The 22340-nt window shown below is 37.2% G+C and overlaps 1 protein-coding gene across 1 annotated transcript in view; it reads left to right on the forward strand.

Annotated features, from left to right (window-relative positions):
* LOC107714485 (copine-5-like) overlaps positions 1 to 22340 on the forward strand; it is a 181590-nt gene that overhangs the window by 122687 nt on the left and 36563 nt on the right. The window contains exons 8-9 of the mRNA XM_016520328.1: positions 14447 to 14550; positions 15682 to 15786. Coding sequence (XP_016375814.1) covers positions 14447 to 14550; positions 15682 to 15786 — 209 coding nt within the window. The remainder of the gene's footprint in view (positions 1 to 14446; positions 14551 to 15681; positions 15787 to 22340) is intronic.

Below are 22340 nucleotides of genomic sequence, written 5' to 3' on the forward strand. Positions count from 1 at the left end.
ATAGAGTCATTCAGATTCCTGGGCACCACTATCTCTCAGGATCTGAAGTGGGACATTCACATCGACTCCATTGTGAAAAAGGCCCAGCAGAGGTTGTACTTCCTTCGCCAGCTCGAATTGTTGCCTTCTGGCCGGCGCTGCAGAGCACTGACCACCAGAACAGCCAGGCACAAGAACAAATTTTTTCCCGCAGGCTATATTCAGCCTGAACAATTAAACTTTCTTAATTATACATCGTCCATCACAACTGACATATTTATACACAGAATCCAAAATTTGTACACTTGTAAACTGCACACTTTGTAAATAACATATCTGCACACTTATAACATATCTGTACATTTATTTAAACAACTACAATTTTTTTCCTATACTTCTATTCTGTATATAGTACATTATTTAATTCAGTTTTTTCCTTATATTAGTGTTATATTCCATCCCCACTGTGTTATTCCTATGTATGTCTGCACTATGTCTGTACTTTTTTCTGCACTGGAAGCTCCTGTCGTCAAGTCAAATTCCTTGTGTGTGTAAACATACTTGGTAATAAAGTGCACTGGAAGCTCCTGTCGTCAAGTCAAATTCCTTGTGTGTAAACATACTTGGTAATAAAGCTCTTCTGATTCTGATTCTGATTCTGATTTTGGGTGAACTGTCCCTTTAAGTAAGTAGCATCACCTTATTCAGTTGCACAATACCACAAGAAAATACCAGCATAAACTGCAGCATCTGTTTAAGTGACTTCTGAAGGTCTGAAGTGGAAAATGTAAGACTGTGTGTCTGAGTTCAAGGACCCATGTTTGTCTTTCAGCATTATTGCACAGTATTGTCTGTGTTGAATAGAGAATAGAATTGGACACTGACAATATCAATAATATTGATCTTCTTTAACACCCTCTGTCATGTTGGAATTGTCATAGCCTGTCTCTACTGAGAATTAAGCATATAAAAGCACCAAAGCCCAAAGATGATTGAAAATATTAGCAGATAACCTCTCTTTCAGACTGACCCCTGAAAGCCGACTGCTGAGGGTTGATAGCTGACTTCACATTTACATAATTTGCTTAAGAAATAATTTTTGCTTTCACGCCGAATTGACTCCTTGTTTCAGCTCTAAATCTTCTTTTGGAGATATTATTCAGGCACACTTCCCAGTTCTGTTCTGGTCATCAAAAATTTAGACACTAAAACCACAGGTTATTTCACAGGCTTGTTTTGTACTGTGAAACCTCATGTTCTACAGACACAATCTGCCCCACACTAAATTGGGCTTGTTTCTATACCAACCAATGAGATTTAGGGTTGTACAAAGGCTTAGGTTTGGGGTTGAGGTTTGAGCTATGTTCTTCTAAGCTAAATTTCCATAATTATTAAAGTAGTGTATAGTTAAGGAGTAGGACAATGACAAAAATTACAAAATATGCCCAGGAACCTTTCCTATTCTTAGCCCTCTGTGCTTCTTATACTTGCATTTATGTTCTGATGATCTGAGGGGGGAGCAATGTTAATGATAAAATGCATCTAATCAAATCATGTACAATTATGATTAAGTTGCATTGGTATTTTATTTATTTTATACATGTTTTAAATTCATCATAAAAATATTGATCTAATGCATTTTTTAACTAGTGATTTTATTTATTTTTAAGAACAAATTAAAGAAACTGATATTAACTGTTTTGTATTTATTATGATTAGAAATGTAATTCTTCTTCTTCTCCTTTTTTCTTCTTCTTCTTAAAAAAATTGACCATGCCTGTTCTGTTTTTATATTTACATTTTTACATTTTACATTATTACATTTACATGTAGTCATTTAGCAGACGCTTTTATCCAAAGCGACTTACAAATGAGGACAATGGAAGCAATCAAAATCAACAAAAGAGCAATGATATGCAAGTGCTATGACAAGTCTCAGTTAGAACATTTAATGTAAAATCTCTTTGGGATGGCACAATAATGCGCCGTTCACTTGCAGAACGCAATCTTCTAGAGGGCACATACGTCTGAAGTAATGAATTTAGGTAAAGGGGTGCAAAGCCAGTGGTGGTTTTGTAGGCAAACATTAATGCCTTGCATTTTATGCGAGCAGCTATTGGTAGCCAGTGCAAATTGATAAACAGAGGTATGACGTGCATTCTTTTTGGCTCATTAAAAATTTATCTTGCTGCCGCGTTCTGGGTTAATTGTAAAGGTTTGATAGAACTGGCTGGAAGACCTTCCAAGAGACCACTGCAATAGTTCAGCCTGGACAGAACAAGAGCTTGAGCAAGGAGTTGTGAAGCATGTTCTGAAAGAAAGCGCCCGATTTTCTTGATGTTGAATAAAGCAAATCTGCAGGACCGGGTAATATTTCTGAATGACAGAACCTAGTGATGCCATGTAGACTGAGAAGAGATGTGGTCCAATAACTGAGCCCTGAGGCACCCCAGTAGTTAGATGTTACGACTTGGACACCTCACCTCTCCAATATACATTGAAGGACCTATCTGAGAGGTAAGACTCAAAGCACTGGAGTGAAGTTCCTGAGATGCCCTTTGCCAATAGAGTTGACAGGAGGATCTGGTGGCTAACCATGTCAAATGCAGCGGACAGATCCAGCAAGATAAGTATTAAAGATTTTGAATCCACTCTTGCCAGTCTTAGGACTTCAACAACTGAGAGCAAGGCAGTCTCGGTTGAATGTCCACTTCTGAAACCAGACTGGTTGCTGTCCAGGAGGTTGTTCTGTGTGAGAAAGGCAGAGACTTGGTTGAACACAGCTCATTCAAGTGTTTTTGCAATGAAAGGTAGAAGGGAAACCGGTCTGTAGTTCTCTAAAAGAGATGGGTTAAGGGTGGGTTTCTTAAGTAGTGGGATTATTCAAGCCTGTATAAATGCTGAGGGAAGAACACCAGTGTGAATGGGATGGTGTTAATTATGTGAGTGAGTGCAGGTATAACTGCAGGAGAAATGGCTTGAAGGAGATGAGATGGAATAGGATCAAGCAGACAAGTAGAAGGATGATTAGAAAGCATGAGTTTGGAGACTTCTGCCTCAGAGAGTGAAGAGAAGGATGTGAACGAGTGTATGTTTGCTGGTAAGATGTGCTTGACAGATTGTGGTGTGGAAAATTGTGCACTGATGGTTTTAATTTTATTAATTAAGAATGTGGCAAAATTGTCAGCTGTTAGAGTTGATGAAGGAGGGGGAGGAGGAGAGCAAAGGAGGGGAAAATTTTTTAAAGAGCATGCAAGAGTTAGACGAATTGTTAATTTTGTTATGATAGTATGTCCTTTTAGCAGTGGAGACATTAGCAGAGAAAGAAGAGAGGAGTGACTGATACACATTAAGGTCAGTAGGTAGTTTTTTGATTTGCGCCATACCCTTTCAGCAGCCCTGATCTTAGAGCGATGTTCTCGGAGAACATCAGACAGGCAAGAGGCAGAAGGGGTGGTACGGGCTGGCCTGGAAGACAAGGGGCAGACAGTGTCTAAACAAGATGTAAGAGTGGAGCAGAAAGTATCAGTAGCACTGTTAGCATCAAAAGATGATAACTGTTTAGGCGGAGGAAGCGAAGATGAAACCATAGCAGATAGCTGGCAGGGTGAGAGTGGGCGTAGGTTACGTCGAAAGATGACATGTGGAGGGGTATGTGTTGTATCAGGAACCATGTTGAGGTTAAGAGTAAGGAGGAAGTGATCCGAGGTGTGCAGTGGAGTAACCAGTACATGATCAGTGGAGCAGTGTCGTGTGTAAATAAGGTCCAGTTGGTTGCCTGATTTGTGAGTAGCCGTAGTTAACACTCTCTTGAGATCAAAAGAGGCAAGCAGAGTGTGGAAGTCTGCAGCCTGAGGTTTATCTAGGTGGATGTTGAAGTCTCCAAGCATAACTAGGGGAGTACCATATCTAGGAAAGGTTGAGAGCAGCACATCTAATTCCTACAAGAAGTTATCTTGTGGTCCTGGGGGTCGATAAACAACTACAAAATGAATTTTAAAAGGGTGGGTAATAGTAACTGAAATTGATTCAAAGGAGCTGTTAATACCCAGAGAAGGTAAAGGAATACATTTCCAATCATTAAAGATAAGCAGACCAGTACCTCCACCTCTTCCAGACAGACGGGGAATGTGGGAAAATGAGAAATTATTGGAGAGTGCTGCAGGAGTAGCAGCAGTGTCCTCTGGTTTGATCCAGGTCTCTGTCAGAAACATGAGGTTTAGCCTTAAATGACTAGTAATAGATGTAATGAAATCTGCTTTGTTTACTGCAGACTGACAATTCCAGAGACCAATAGAAAAAGAAAGAAGTGTTAGCAGACATAGGCAAAGTGTGCAAGTTGTTAGGATTCACACGAGTGCTGCCGCGACCGCTGCCGCGGTATATTTTTTATACCCGTCTGACAAAAACAGAAATTGAATTCAGCTGGACACACTTTACTGTTTATCACAACAAAGGGCCAAGCAAGCGCATGACACTGACAAGGTAGGCGATACAATACGAGATCAAACGTGACTTCAGCATGTCTCAACAACACAGCAAACAAAACAAGCATTTCCTAGCAACTGCGCTAAACACTGAGACAATAAATAAATACACTTACAAGCTGCTTTTAACTTCCGATGATTGACTGCTTCTTTCAAAGAGTATTTCTTTACACTGTCTTTTGCTAGCGCTAGAAAACACTTTACTGTTTATCACAACAAAGGGCCAAGCAAGCGCACGAAACTGACAAGGTATGCGATACAGTACAAGACCAAACGCTACTTTTTGTTGTTAATAAATCATAAATTATAAACAGTAATCTGATCTTTTATACTTTAGGCCTTTAAAAAGATCATTATATACATAATAATAATAATAAGAAGAATAAAGAATAAAGAAGAAGTAGAAGAAAAAGAAGAAGAAGAAGAAGAAGAAGAAAGAAGAATAGAGCATAAATAATACAGAGAACAATTACATACTTTATCATGTTAAGTATCTTGTAAATGTATTCTAGCAGACAGCACAAATAAAAACTTCTGTATGAAATATGAACTTCTAAATGAGCCTAATATGGGAAGTTTAATGACTAACTTTAATTTATGATTACAAATTTGAATGATTTTAATGTGATTAATCATGATTATTTGTGCATGACAAAATTCATCACGACTAATCACAGAAACCAGCGAATATTTAAAATCAATTTGCAACACTACAGAAAATACAACACTGACTACATTAAAAAGAGGTTTACTTGCAGCAAGGATAAACATTTTTATGCTAACCACAATGCTTTTTTTTTCTCCATAAAACCATTTTGGTCACCACTTGAAATCTAATGTGAAATTTGGGTTTTGAAGCAGAACAGCAGAGCGATCAGAATATGTTTAAGCTGATGTAAGCTGGCAGAGAAAGAATGTCATGCTGTTTTCCCCTTTGTAGTTCTTATATCCAGGAACCCAGAACATATTTATGAGGCTTTAGGGCATTACAAAGACCGAGTGGCATTATTTTGTAGCTGCAAAGGGGTGTGTGGGTGAAGACTGCATTTTAATCCAAGTGCATGCTGAACTTTCCACCCTTACCTCCCTCTCATAAAGTGCCCTATATAGGGTGTCTGCGCTTCAGGCGGATATTCATACCGCCTCATTTCAGCGGGTGTCACTGATGATTTCTAGTGAGAACCCTAAAGCTGCTCTTAAAGTGTTATGTCCCTCTATAGCTGGCAGATTCCTGAAGGTTGTCATGTGAAAAGGCACCAAGGCATCATTTGCCACTGGGCTTTTATGGGAAGGTGATAGAAGGGACGTGATAGCTCTCATCTGCCATGCCATGCTATCTGGACAGCTGGAAACAGGAGGGTTGGGGTGTTGCAACAAGGGCGAGTGACTTTGGAGGACAGTAACAAGCGATTAAAGAGGGGAAGAAAGAAAGGGCTTCAAAAACAGCCTCAGAATATGTTGATATAGCAGTCTAGGAATTAGCCTTTAGAGCAACCGCACGTTTAATTGCTCTCGAAGCAGAGCATCTTCGATTATGATAAAGCAGTAAACATCTATTAACATGTCATCAGTATTCTGCAGGTCGCAGAGCTTGCAACAACAAAGTTTGTTTACTAAGAGCAATCTAGTTTTCTGACACCAGAGCTGTGCAGATAACAGGGCTGTTCAACATCTGCTTCTAGATTAGCCATTAGTTTGGCCCTTCAATCGCTCACGCAGGAGCATGTAGTTTGCAAAACACGCTGTACTTTTAACAGCTCGGTTTTGATTTGTTGTTATCCACTTGTAAAACATATTGCCTGAATGATAAATAAATAGTTCACCCAAAAATATAAATTCTGTCCTCATTTATTAACCCTCATGTCCTTCCAAACCTGTATGACTTTCTTTCCTCTGCAGAAAATACACAGTTAGGTCCATATATATTTGGACACAGGCACAATTTGTATTATTTTAGCTGCTGACCAAAACATATTGAAGTTACAGTTATATAATGAATATGGGCTTAAAGTGAACGCGCTGATGTTTAATTTGAGAGTATCACATCAAAATTGGAGGAAAGGTTAAGGAATTACAGCTATTTAATATGTACCTCCCCCCTTTTTCAAGGGACCATAAGTAATTGGACAACTGACTCAAAAGCTGTTTCATGGACAGGTGTGGGCTATTCTTTCGTTATTTATATATCAATTAAGCATGTAAAAGTTCTGGAGTTGATTCTAAGTGTGCCATTTGCATTTGGAAGCTGTTGCTGTGAACCCACATCATGCGGTCAAAGGATCTCTCCATACAAGTGAAACAGACAATTGTTAGGCTTCAAAAACCTTTCTTTCCTCTGCAGAAAATACACAGTCAGGTCCATATATATTTGGACACAGGCACAATTTTTTATTATTTTAGCTGCTGACCAAAACATATTGAAGTTACAGTTATATAATGAATATGGGCTTAAAGTGAACGCGCTGATGTTTAATTTGAGAGTATCACATCAAAATTGGAGGAAAGGTTAAGGAATTACAGCTATTTAATATGTACCTCCCCCCTTTTTCAAGGGACCATAAGTAATTGGAAAATTTACTCAAAAGCTGTTGCATGGACAGGCGTGGGCTATTCCTTTGCTATTTCTACATCAATTAAGCAGGTAAAAGGTCTGGAGTTGATTCTAAGTGTGCCATTTGCATTTGGAAGCTGTTTCTCTGAACCCACATCATGCGGTCAAAGGATCTCTCCATACAAGTGAAACAGACAATTGTTAGGCTTCAAAAACAAAACAAATCCATCAGAGAGATAGCAGGAACATTATGAGTGGCCAAATCAACAGTTTGGTACATTCTGAGAAAAAAGAAAGCACTGGAGAGCTCAGCAACATAAAAAAGCATGGACGTCCACGGAGGACAACAGTGGTGGATGATCGGAGAATCCTCTCCATGGTAAAGAAAAACCCTTTCACAACATCCAGCCAAGCGAAGAACACTCTCCAAGAGGTAGGCGTGTCACTGTCAAACAGGGATGTAACGATATTATCAATATTGCGATAGCAAAATTGTCTCGATATTATCGTGGTCACATGACGATATGAAATGATAGGTCTTTCCAGGCAAAAAGTTTTTAAAATATATTTGTTTTGGGCCATTGTGTTTTGGCACAGTATCTGTCAAACGAACTTAAACCGAAGGTACTATATGGCTTAATGCTTTCATCAAGTCTGTTTTTGCTGCGTGTTTCAAAGCGAAGCGCACACATTGTTCATGTGATCAACTCGTGATCCGGTGTTTTTCGCGCCTCAGAACGGCTCCGTTTACAGTGAATGAATGCAGTGAACTCATTTATTGCACGTGCTGTGAGTTTAGTGCACATTTGGGAACACAACGGCCAGCAGTTCTGCTTTATTTTCACAGCAGATGATTACAGCATTTCTCTAGATTTGTAGTGAGACGCGTTTTCGTAAGCCTGTTTTCACTGAAGCTGGAGTTTAACTTCAAAATAAAAGCTCTACTGCCATTTTCATCAAAATAAAAGCTTAAAAGTGCAGTATGAATTGCTGACAGCTAGCGGTTTAAATGGGTAACGTAACTGCAGTCCAAATTCAAAATATCTCTTTCAATTGTAGAAATTAGGAAAGAAATATTGTAATTTCCTTACTGTAGTGTAAAGCAAAAATAATATGCCTATAAAATATTAATTTTCATTTATTTTACAGTGCAATTGTTTTTACAACATATGGCTACTACTGTCATTGTTGTTATTATTATTATATTCTAATTTGTTTGGCTTCCTAAAACACCAGTGTGAATGTAATTTAAACTGAGACAGTATACCACAAATAAAAAGAGGGCTGAGACCCATTTAAAGTTCAAGTACAAGTCAATTCACTGACTTTTTTCTGACTTAAGTTTTCTTAGATAAGAAACATGGATTGGAGCTCTTAATTTTGAACTCTCAAAGTGCTCTAGATATAATAATTTAACTTTAAAATGTACAAAATTTTCATTTTTCCCCAATTTTTAATTTGTCTTTTTTTTTTCTTTTTAAATATCGCAAAAAAATATTGTATCGTGGACTTCACATCGCAATAATATCGTATCGTGAGATTTTGATATCGTTACATCCCTACTGTCAAAGCCTACAATCAAGAGAAGACTTCACGAGAGCAAATACAGAGGGTTCACCACAAGGTGCAAACAAGGCCAGATTACACTTTGTCAAAAAAACATTTAAAAAAGCCTGACCACTTCTGGAAAAGCATTCTTTGGACTGCTGAAATTAAGATCAACCTGTACCAGAATGACGGGAAGAAAAAAGTATGGAGAAGGCTTGGATCCAAAGCATACAACATCATCTATGAAACATGGTGGAGCAGTGTGATGGCATGCATGGCTTCCAGTGGAACTGGGTTACTGGTGTTTATTGATGATGTGACAGAAGACAAAAGCAGCCGGATGAATTCTGAAGTGTATAAGGATATAGGCCCTGTGCCAAATCGCACCCTTAAACCCTCACGGTCTTCCTCTGAGTCCACACTTTCATGACGTAATGCCGCTTTGACTGTCAGGTAGAAGTCAGCTGTAGAGCTCACCCCAGTGCAGGCTCGGCAGAAGTGCGCATCGAGGGCGCATAGAGGCCGCAAAGGGGGCGCTCGCGAGCACCCTTCTGAAAGCTAAAATGACGCATGAGACACCCTACGGTCTCGTGGACTTAACGGACACACGCACATGGCGGCCATTGTAAGTCTACAAGAGCACAAGTGCACATGAAGTGTGCCATTTGGGACAGGGCCATACTGTCTGCCCAGATTCAGCCAAATGCAGCAAAGTTGATTGTATGTTGCTTTATAGTACAAGTGGACAATGACCCAAAACATACAGCAAAAACAACCCAGGAGTTCTTGAAGGTAAAAAGTGGAATATTCTGCAATGGCCAAGTCAGTCTCCTGATTTCAACCCGATTGAGCATGCATTTCACTTACTGAAGACAAAACTAAATGCAGAAAGACCCACAAAGAAACAATAACTGAAATCAGCTGCAGTAAAGGCTTGGCAAAGCATCACAAAGGAGGAAACCCAGTCTCTGGTGATGTCCATGAGTTCCAGACTTAAGGCAGTCATTGCCTACAAAGGATTCTAAACAAAATATAAAAAATGTACATTTTAATTATGATTATATTTATTTGTCCATTTACATTTGAACCCCTGAAAATAGGGGGACTGTGCATAAAAATGGTTGTAATTCCTAAGTATTTTATGTTATATTTTTGTTCAACCCCTTGAATTAAAGTTTAAAGTCTGCACTTCAATTTCATCTTGATTGTTTCATTTTAATTCTATTCTAGTGGCATACAAAGCCGAAATTATGAAAATTGTGTCAGTGTCTAAATATATATGGACCTAACTCGATATAATTTATTCATAATAGTTTTATCATGTTAATGGATATGACAATGTTAATGTATTTGGTCTTGTCGGACTAGATCTGCTACACAAGCTGTTGCTGCTGCTGAGCAAGTATGGACTTGCTGATGCCAGTAGATTCAAATACATTCTTCTGTGAAAATATAAGAAATGCAGCTGCTGCATGAATGGGTATACATAAATCCCATAACAGTTCTAGACAGGTGGAGCTGGGGGAGGTTGAGGGTTTCAGAGGATAACGCACTGCAGTACCAGCTTACAGTAAACACTGAACCAGACTATTTAATTGTTGAGAAAGCAAGCTTATTGGCTGCAGAATCAGCAGAGTCAGTTTTCTTGTGCAGTTTAGATTTTTTTTTAAATAATTTATTCCTGTGATGGCTACAAGTTGAAAATGCTACATATACAGTAAATAATACATATATTTGTAATAACAAATATATGATATAATATGATAATAAATATTATAATTACAAAACTACTAAAATATTATCTAGAAAATATTGCATTTGTACCGTAACAAGTGTATTTTTTTTTACATTATTGTACTGTATAAACCTGGAGAAAAACATCCAATCCAATTCCAGTGGATGAAATCAAGCCCTACCATACATTTCCTACTAAATATTCTGATTCAGACAGAAGTATTATATGTTTTAAAATGTGATTGGCTATGAAAGCTATTTTATGCATTAGCCAGTTTGAAAACTGTTTGTTTTTGTTTCATTTTCTCTGTTGTGGGTGTTGCTTTATTGACCACTGTTTCTCTCGAGTCCACTTACTGAATAAGTCTAGTAGCCTTTCTTCTCTTTGACTGATTTGTGAGTGTGCACTGAAGCTCAAATAAAGTGGTGTAAATTCTCTTGCTCAGTTGTGGAAATGTCTGAAGCTAATTGACACAATGTTTAATAACAGTGTTCATATACATGGAACAATGAAAAATTACAATCTTAAATCAACACTATGAAGTTTTCTTAAAACTCAGGGAAAATACTAAGACTTTCTCTGAGGCAGACTACCAGGAAAAGTGAAAATTGGTTTCCAGGGAGCTCTGTGAGCAGAGAATGAGGCAATCCAGACATTTTCATTTGAACAGTGTCAATTATCAAAAACAGCAGCGAGACTCTGACCGCTGCTGTCAAACGGAGAGGCTTTACTGAGTTATTTTAAATGAACGGGAAACTAGAATATGACCCGTTGTTTGCCTACAATGACGACAAGGCACTTTTGCTATAAAAGACAAGAAAAACAAGGGAAGGTATCATGATGTGTTGAGTCTTTTATCTTCTGGGGTCGATGAAGAGAAAATGAACACATTAGAACATTCACACTGAGATATCAAAGGAAAATACTGTTTATTTGAATTCAGAGGAAACACATTTGATATTTGGATGCATTTTATAGAGGTCATCACTTTCAAAAGCAGGAGGTATGGCATATTGGTTTTAGCATGAAGTCGCATGGCATTCACGCTCAGTCAGTAGCGCATCTAACCGCAGTGCCACGCCTCTAGGTCAGAATGAGCAGCAGCGCTGTGGTAGGGAGAAAGAGCTGCAATTTATTTTGGAGAGGTGTTATACACAGGGGAGCATTTAAACTGTAAAATGTTTTGCAAGCGCCTTACTGCTGAGACCAAACAGCCAGTGGCGTGTTGCGGGCTTTTGAAATGAGAAGGCGGTGTCCTCTCTTTGGTTTTATGTGCGTGTGTGTGTATGTGTATGTGTGAGAAATCATAGATGTATAATCACAAATTGTATAATTAATATGATGTTTAGACAGCTTTTGGGTTTCAGAAGCTAATGCTACCGTATAATATTCAATACTATACTATTTCAATACTATTATGTTTTATGTTTATATTTATATATAAAATATTTATATATGATTTATATGAGCAATGTCACACAAGCAACAGTGCGATATGACTGTATATCGGCACTATATATCGGCAGGTATTCACAGCGTACCGATATACAGCCATAACGCACTGCAACTCGTGTAATATTGCGTTTATACAACAGTTTGACGGCACAAGTGTGTAAATACATGAGAAACAACAACGGAGTGTCTTTGAAAACCCTCTTTTGTGTGAACTACTTCCTTCCGCCACAGATTCAAATCTCAAGTTGACAGTGTAACAGCTGAGCCCAAGCCTCCGTTACTAATTCCAAAACGTCACTTTAGAACTAGTAATGAAGGAACATTGAGCTACTTCATTGAAAACTTATTGTATTACTGTATTAAAAGCTCACTATATTATATTGAGTCGAGTAATATGAGAGAAATGGACTGAGCGAGTGTGATTACCCTTTAAATAATTTTCTAAAATAAATCTATTTATTGAATAATAATATTTGATAAACAACAAATAATATTTGATAAACAACAGCATCATAAAAGTTGCTATAGGCAATTCAGTCAAAAGTACAAAGGCAGTGCTCTGATATACAGCATTGAAGTTACATGAAATATAACATGATGAGATTTTACCCTCAGCCAAAACTATTTGCTCTGGAACAAATAATAGATTAATGAGACCAAAGACTACCCGCGACATTTACCCAAAACAAATTATATCTCATGTTTAACTTTATATAGACATCAGAGCATTTTTGGGTGTCCATTCACTTAGAGTGCATGGTTTGACATTATTTCAGTCTTGGAAATGATTAAAAGTGGTGATATACACTACCAAAAATTTCAAAAGTTTGGAGTCAGTAAGATTGATTGATTGAATTAATTTTTTAAGAAATTGATTATTTTATTTTAAAGGATTCATTGAATTAATCAAAAGCGACCGTAAAGACATTTATAATGTTATAAAAATTTCGGTAACACTTTCTATGAAGCCCATATTTATAATACATTATAAGGGATTTCAAATAAATGCAGATCTTTTGAACTGTCTGTTCATCAAAGTATCCTGAAAAATCTGTGTATCCCAGTTTTCAGATAAAAAGTTTTTCAACATTTTGTGAGTTTGAGGCAGCATTATTAAAAAAGATATTGGCTCTTTAGAGAAGATGCTTTAGAAAAAAAAATTGCATTATAAACCCAATTAGATTTTGTATTATGCCATTTTTTCTATTGTTTTATTTTTGTATTGTTGATTATTTTCTCATCCAGGTTTTTTGAGGAAGTACTGCCTCTTATGTCTCTTCTGAGAAAACGCCCCTGCAAACAACAGCCATTAGATATTCAGCCAGTGTTTGTACAACTAAATGTCTTTATGTAATGTCTCTATGAAACATTCAGACCTTCAGAACTTGCAGTGTAATTTAATAACCGGATAGAATAATTTCTCAAATGGCTTCATTCTAGTTGAAGTAGACACATCCTCTGCACTGAATGTGCTTTAACTTTGATCTCAAGGGCCAATCCAAAAATTATAAGCATGAGTTGATTCGCATCCAGAATTATCATAGCATGAAACTGCTGATCCAGAGTTGTTTCTACATGGCAGTCATGGCCATAATCCTAATGACAGGTGAAGCAGAAGCTGATTATATCAAAAATCATTCTTCATGACTGAATAGAGCTCAAATCCCAAAGCTTCATAGACTTCATTCGTTTCTGTGTGTTCACTTCAACAAGATCACAGATCTAGCTCTAATGAGCCTCTTTTTCTCCCAGACGAATTAGATGAATGTTTTGGTTCTATTCTCTCTGCTTTGTAATCAATGCAGACTTTGTGTTGTTGCTGTCAATTCAACACATGCCATAGCAAAATTTATTTATTTAAATTTCCTGGGCAAAATATATTTCATATATATGCTCAACATATGCCATAAATATCACTGCATTAAAGTTGTATATATATGGAAACACTTTAGTATAGGGACCAATTCACACTATTAACTAGTTGCTTATTAGCATGCTCATTTCTAACATATTGACTGTTTATTAGTACTTGTAAAGCACATATTACGTTTAAAGCACATATTCTGCATGACCATATTCTACATCCCCAATCCAACCAAATACCTAAACTAATAATAACTATTAATAAGCAGCAACGTAGGAGTTAATTGAGGCAAAAGTCATAGTCAGTGGTTTGAGAGTTGAGAATTGGACCTTAAAATACCATATTTGTGACCATATTTTATATTAAAATAAAATGTTTATTTATAAAAAAAAACATTTACCCTATATATTGCATTTATCTAAAATGGTTTGCCATGTAAAGTTTAACCATTTTTATGGCTGGTTATATAGATGTATATAAATATTATAAATAATATATAAATGTTATATAATGTAATATTACAACCAACAAAATTCAGGTAGGAAACAAATAAGGCAAAATCAATGAACGAACGGACAAACGAATGAAAGAACGAATCAATCAATCAATCAATCATATATATTTTGGTACTTTGTTTATTACATTAATTGGTTTCAATATTACATTAAATAATAATAATGATAATAATAATAATACTCAGGGAACAGGGAATATAAAGTTTGGGTCAATTTGAATTATAGTTTTAAATATTTTAACTTCAACAACTTTTAAAACTTTTAAAATATTTGAACCTGCTACAACTTTTTTCCCTCTCTCTCTCTTTATAGGACAGTGCAACCATGCAGTTCTGTGCCAACAAATTGGACAAGAAGGATTTTTTTGGAAAATCCGATCCCTTCATGGTCTTCTACAGAAGTAACGAAGATGGCACGTAAGTGTCCTACCTTGATTTAAAACACCACAGCTGTGTGTTAATCATAGGCACTGTAAAAGGAACATCTCCCATGATACCCAGCACCCACCCTCACCCCCGTACTATGAGACTGGCAAAACATTTCGCTGCTCTGTGGGAAATTTATGGGCTGGAAATGACTCTCTGTGTGTGTCAGAGGAACTCTCTGTGTGTGTCTCTGTGTCTGTCAGAGTGTGTGACAGAGGAACCGGTAAAGGCTTCCTATCCTTTTCCGAATTTTCCATCAAAGCCTCTTTACGTAAGTGACCGTGGTTTCATGTTTTCAAGAGCCTTGATGTAGTTTGCCCATTTTGGGCCCTATTTTAACGATCTAAGCACATGGTCTAAAGCGCATAGCACAAATGTGCTTAGGGCGTGTCCGAATCCACTTTTGGTAGTTTAAGGACGGGAAAAATGGTCGGCGCGCCCGGCGCATCGTCTAGAAGGGTTGTCCCTATTCTCTTAATGAGTAATGGGTGTGTTTTGGCAAAGAGGCAGTTGCGCTCGCGCCATGGCGGATTCGCTATTTACATGGAGGAATTTGCAAGCGGAAAAACGGAGCGCTTCTCTAGTGAGGGAACGGATGTGCTCGTGCGCGTAATTCTGATACATGCAAAGACTATCCATTATGACATGTAGGCATTTTTATATTTATGTACACAATAATAATCTTTTACATTTTAATCCTTTAATTTTTCATTTTTAAAAATGTTTGTGTGCTGCTGTGTGCCCCTGTGTTTAGGTTTAGGATGTTTTAATGATGCTCTTTGGCACAGATGAAGGGGCTAATTATCAAATGTTAAATAATCTCTGTTATAGAATGGAAGGATGTTAATTTTTATGGTTTGATAATTGCACTACAATGCAATTTCAAATACCTTTAGAAACCATATTATTTACATGACATATGTCATTTCCAAAGTCTAAAAAAATACCCCCAAAAACAATGCGATGTGTATAACTGATGCTGTAGTCCATATGGTTTGTCATCTTTGACCACCATGAAATAAACACAGCAGGTGGCTGATGTCAGTCATGTTCAAGTTTCCTCAGAAGTTATACGCAGTGCCTTCACATCTTTGTGTTTCTGTTTGTTCTCTCAACATGAAGGTTTACGATCTGCCATAAGACTGAGGTGGTGAAGAACACCCTCAACCCTGTTTGGCAGCTGTTCACCATTCCAGTCAGAGCTCTCTGTAATGGAGACTATGACAGGTAAGACACGCAGACCAGCACTGGCTTTCTTACATAACACCATTAGGTCTCTTAACCCTTTAAATTTCACCCCTAAAAGGAGTCAATAAAAAAAATCTTATTATTGGACATATATATCTATCTATCTATCTATCTATCTATCTATCTATCTATCTGTCTGTCTGTCTGTCTGTCTGTCTATCTTTTTTTGTTTTTTTCAAAGATAAGTGTAGTTGGTTACCAAGGAGACAGCAGAAGAAGAGCTTGATGATGAAATATGAGACATGTGTCAACGTAGGCTCATTGAAAAAGTGTGCCTCTACCTACATACCTATACTGTACAATTCATTGCAGTTTCTAGTTGAAATAAATGTTAGTGGCAGTAAAACACTAACACATATGAACTATTACCATAGTACATGATTTATAAAGTAAAACATTTTGATGTGGATTTTCTGTTGTTGTAAACTTGCTCGGTTGCTCACCTGGTACAGCAGTGCACTTGCAATGCAGAGTGCTTGGGTTCGAGTCCCGTGAGGCTCAAAGATTTGTAGATGCAAAGTAAAATGTATTTCTAGCTCACATTTGCTATAGTGTAAGAAACACCAAAATACCCACAGTATGTAAGATGGTTTTTTGAAAAAGTCATTTTTTTGCAGTTACATTTCGTTTCAGGGGTAACAGTAAAAATACATCTTGCTTATTGTAGTTATTTTAGTATTATTTATAAACTATTATAGTATTTATTAATATTTTGAAATACATTTTATTTTCAGTTTTGAATTAAATTTTAGTTTAAGTTTTGGTATTTTTGCTATGTGCTTTTGTTATTTTTATTAGTTTTTGTATATTTCTATTCAACTTTAATTTGTTTATTTCAGTTTTATTTAAAGTTATTTAAGTTATTTTCCAAGGCAAGATTTCTATTTTTTAATCTGCCACTAATATTTATATATATTTTCAACTTTATTTTAATTATCTAATATATTTGTAAGGGATAATCAACGGCTTGCTGTGCATTAAAGGATTTTAAATGCACGACGTGGAGGCAAAGAACCAGCCTCAGCGAAGAGCATTTAAAATCCTTTAATGCACGACAAGTCGTTGATTATCCCACTTAATCCATGTTTTAGTTAACTATAACATAGTCATCTTCATCTATGACTAAGTGTTGCACATTTGACATACAAGACCATATAAGTGTGATGTGAAGAATAGGCCAACGGAGTTTTGCCTTTTAAAAGCTTGTTCAAGAGTGTTTCCATACAAAGATGACTGAACATCAGATATAATGATGAATAATTTAACTAAAATATGTACAGTGTGTTAAATAAGATCTTAATAACTGCTTTTACAAAGCTGTTTTAGAGATGCGAGCAGATCGTCTCCGTGGTTACCACAGAGGAACTGTTGAACTTGACCCTTGCCTACATGTATTTGCTCGAGAATGCTATAAGCATTATACATTTATTATACATCAGTTTAAAAAGAGAAATACTGTAGAGATAACATAGGACTTAGTGTGACGTGCCTGAGTAGCAACAGTAGTACATGCTCTGCCCACTCCTCACACATTTGACACAGGCAGGGTTACCACCCTGTCTCGACCAATCAGCTTGGGTAACCAAAACTGCATGACGAAAAATTACGTTCTTGCCTGCGTGTGCTCTAGCTGCTTATTCTTTCATGACTGGCACCATGCTGCAGTACGGTGCTGAACTGTGCCACATGCCACACCAAATCAGGAAGTGAGGCATTTTGACTAAATTTCATTGTGCCTTTATTCACAAATGAGTGTCAGATATCTTCAAAAATGGTCAGTGGTAACGATTTGGGGTGGGACTACCTGTTTGTTCAACCATTAGCAATGGAAAGATGTTTCTAACAGTCATTATTTTTGAAATTCCATTTTCTGCCACTTAAAAAAATAGTGAGCTGCAATTCAAAGGGATTCTTCTCTGAAGAATAAAAATGATCAGAATAGTGTGCTGCAGCATTGTTGTATTTGTGTAGGTCAAAACCTGGAAATGGCATTTCAGGTTCCATCATCCCAAAGTCAATGTTTTTTTTTTTTGGTCAAATACCTCAGATAAGGTCTGTGGTTAAAACAAGCTCAATATATATTTTAAGTTTTATTCTACAACATAAAGTAAATAATACTTTGCGATTTTATTAAAGGGGAAATTGGATCCAAAATTCACTTTTACATGGTGTTTGAACTGAAATGTGTCTTGGCAGTGTGTGAACACAACCACCCTATAATGATAAAAATCCACCCAGTGCTTTTTTTTTTTTTTAAATCCCCACAAATAATAATCACTTTCTCAGAGCAAGCTGTTCACAGATTCTGGGCAAACTGACATCACTTTGCACAGGCCTCTCCCGTGACTGTTGACGGACATTGCCGTTTCAGCATAGACCTGTGAGTAAGCTATAAACAGCAGTGTTGGGGAGTAGCTAGCTACAAGTAGTGACGCTACTAACGTAACTACATTTTTCAGTAGCTTGACAGTAGCTCAGCTACTTTTAAAACAGTGTAGCTTTTCCAGTAGCGAACTACTTTTTCCAGCAAGTAGCGGTGTAGCACAACCAAAAGCTACATTCCGTTTTGCATTCTGAGTCACAAGCCTGTAATGCATTGAAACAGTGCAGCGTCTTCTTCTGACTAGATCACAAACTAAAATTGTTCATTACCTCCATCTGTTGTGATCACGCATCTCGCGGCTTTACAGTCTGTACTCCGACAAGAGATCGTCTGATGATTTGCCAAAGGATGTACAGGAGTGGATATTTCACATGAATCAGCTGTAATTTATGCAAAACAAAGATTAAAATGCGGTCTACGTCGAAGATTTCAAGCACATACAGGAGGTGAATAATAACCTTTTTAAACTGATTAATTTTCCTGCTTTATTGCACTGTATATCAAATGTCTATTTTACGATGAACCGTCATAATATAATCTGTCCCCCACTGTTTTGTAATGAACACTAATCGAACAGAAAATAAAATAATGATATAGTAGTGTGCTTATCATTTGGTAAAGGATGTTGTGGCAGGATTCCACGCAAAGTGCATTGTTCGATCTATCTAAATGCATTTTGTTTGTGCGATTCATTTTACAACAGGCTGCTTTGTAAACAAGTCAACACAAAGCAGTTTTTGCTAAAAAGTTGTTCACCTTCAGCTTCACCTCCAGAAGAGAATCTTTGCAAATCGCCTTTCCTAATAATGTGCTAGTTAGCAAGTTTCACAATGAATGCAGCTAAAGTTAACAGTCTCACACCGTGTCTACACCAGACACGAGCGGTGTGGCGCAACAAAATACTGTAGAACTCATTATAATCAGTGATGCTGTCTACACTGAACACGATTGGGCTTGTTTTGGTTGTGAGTGGGCTACTTTTGAGTAGGAATTCGGCTGGTTTTGTTACACAGACATGGCAATCTTGGCTGCTAACAAGTGGTTATATATAGGGTGACCATACGTGCCCTTTTTCCTGGACACATCCTGGCCAGGATTTCTATATTGCATTAAATATGCAAGGGTTGGTTTTGTTTTCCTGTTTTATACTTTACTTGCTGAAGGTAATGACTGAAAAGTAGTTTGACCAATAACATGCAGGCATCGTAAACACCAGTTGGTCTGTGCAGCACAAACAAAGCCAAAACCTTGATATTTTAGGCAACATAGAAATACTGGCCAGGATGTGTCCTGCAAAAAGGGTATGTATGGTCACCCCAGGTTATATCGGACAACGTAAGTTGACCATATAAACTCATCTACTCACTAGTCAACTTTCACTGCCTTGTTGTTAATAACCATTCTCTTGCAAACTAGTCTAACTAAAACATTCAGAAAATATGTTTTTTAATAAAGACTGAAAGTGTTGTTGAAAGGTTAGTGGCCTTGAAGTCATGTGACTTTGGTCTAGTTCATTTATATAGCCATTTACCCTTGTGTTCATTTGTGAAGATTATCATGATAAACAATATGTGTAAGAATCATAAACTTTAATTGGCCGCAGAGCTCATTTTCTGCAATAACCCTAGAGCCAATGGAAAAATTGTGTTGGGTTTTTGAAGATATTTCAAAGTATACTTCAAAGGTTTTTGTCCACACGTAGTGTTGTATATACATAGTATTCACCGGGAGTGAGTGAATGATGACAGCATTTTCATTTTTGTGTGAACTATGCCTTTAACTCTGTGCTACAAATCCTGAGATAGCCTGTTTCATTTATAAATATAAAAATGCTTTCAGCACATCTCTTTCTGTATCCAGCTGTCTTCTCTGGCTCATCATACTGCAGAGCCCTGGCACTCCACCTATCAGGCACGGCCGTATCTTTGACAGGCCATACACATCATGAAAGAGCATTAACAGTGGGGAAATAAACCAGGACAGTGAATATATATGGAACATAAATTACATGATGTTGCAGTGCCACCACAGGCGGTTGTCTCCTGGGGAACTGTGCTGATCTGTGTGAATGAAGTTCCCAAAGAGGACGACGTCAATACATCACCCATGCCATTTATGTAGATGGTAACAAATTATAGCTCCAGAGCCCATTAAAATAGATGTCAGCGTGCATCCATTCTATTCCAAGCTTCAAAAGAGTAGATACGAAACATCCCCCACACGTCTCCATGGTTTTATTTTGATCTCAGTTAATTTGAGACGGTAATGAAATGAATCACAGATGTTCTACTTTAGACTAAGAATAAACCTTGGGGAGGATATATGCCTTGTTTTATCTATGAAAACCTTAGGCTAAAGTTTTTCGAAATTTCCAGAGGAATCAAATTTTCACTAGAAAATAACAACTGTCAAGCAGAATTTGAAAATGCAGCTCAAATATATATGAATGTTTTATGAAGAGACTTTCACAGTTTTGCAATAAACACTGGTGTTGACATCCAATGTGGCTTTCCAATCCCACGCAACGCTCGAATCGATGAGAAGCTCGGCTCAACGTTTTGGTTTGAGGTCAGTGCATGGGAATTAAAAACAGCTCTGGATTGTACCTTCAGCCTTCAATGTCTTCTGCACAGCTTCTTCCCCGCCTCCCATCCTCGCTGTTTGGGCTCAGAGCACAATCAATTTTTTTCTCCTCTGTTGTGAGGCTTGATAGACAGCTGCCTAGGGAGCCGTCTTGGCGGCTGCTCTCTCTTACTGTCAGGGAACATGACGCCCAGGTGACAGATACTCAGAGAGGTGCTGACTCACTACTTTGAAGATAACGAACGTCAATGGACGCTACCGCCCACAATTTCACGGAGGAAGCGTGTTTTTGTTGCTTCCTCGACTACAGGAGATTTTCTGATATATTGCGTTCGTTTTGCCTTACTAGTGAGGTGTGCAAAACTTTTGCCTACAAGTCAAATGGCAATGTTGAGGTGAAAAGTTTTTCAGATAGTTTCTCTTTGTCAGTATAGCTGTTACCCTCTTAAAGGGATGGTTCCCTAGTTGGAGGTTCTCAAAAATGAAAATTCTATCATCATTCTCATGTCGTTCCAAACCTGCATGTGAAACACGAAAGAAGACATTTTAAATAATGTTTTGTCTATATACGTTCACCTAAAAAAGGTACAAAAACTGTGACTGGGGCAGTAGCATTTCAAAAGCTACAAATATGTGCAATTTCGGTACTAAAATGCACCTTTAATATATTAATATGGTATATGCTGTAAATATTTATGGTAAATAAGATACAAAGGTGCAGCGTTGGGGGTAATGCATTACAAGCAATGTGAGTTAAGTAATCAGCTTACTTTTTTCAAGTAACTAGTAAAGTAACTCATTGTTGCTTTTTCAAATAAGTAATGCAAGTTACTTTATTTTCCCATTTATTCACTGACAGCTCTCCTGTCCCTGAAAAAAGGTACAAAAACTGTGACTGGGGCAGTAGCATTTCAAAAGCTACAAATATGTGCAATTTCGGTACTAATATGCACCTTTAATATATTAATATGGTATATGCTGTAAATATTTATGGTAAATAAGATACAAAGGTGCAGCGTTGGGGGTAATGCATTACAAGCAATGTGAGTTAAGTAATCAGCTTACTTTTTTCAAGTAACTAGTAAAGTAACTCATTGTTGCTTTTTCAAATAAGTAATGCAAGTTACTTTATTTTCCCATTTATTCACTGACAGCTCTCCTGTCCCTGTGTTGAGAGAAATTGGGAGTGAGGTGAAGAGGCAGAGGCACTTACTTCAGACTGAGGTTTATTAATCTCACTTTTGGTGTAAAAGGGCCTTTATAGTTGCCAAAAATATAACTTTCTTTCTTTTTTTCTTTCTTTCTTTCTTTCTTTCTTTCTTCTTTCTTTTAATACATTACTTTTAAAAGTAACTTCCCTGCAAAGGAAAACGTACCACCCCAGTGACAGCTTTTGTACCTTTTTTTCTGAGAGTGTACAATGAAAGTCAATGGGGTCCAAAGCACCATTGGACTCTGTGTTCAACAAAAGAAACAAAAGTCTTGCAGGTTTGGAAAAACATGAAAGATATTAACTGCTCACGGCATGCTTTTTAGAATTTACGGATACCAAGGGACATATTAGACC

This window comes from Sinocyclocheilus rhinocerous, unplaced genomic scaffold (genome assembly GCF_001515625.1).
Source record: "Sinocyclocheilus rhinocerous isolate Xijiao unplaced genomic scaffold, SAMN03320098_v1.1 scaffold269, whole genome shotgun sequence".
In the NCBI taxonomy this organism is placed as follows: domain Eukaryota; kingdom Metazoa; phylum Chordata; class Actinopteri; order Cypriniformes; family Cyprinidae; genus Sinocyclocheilus; species Sinocyclocheilus rhinocerous.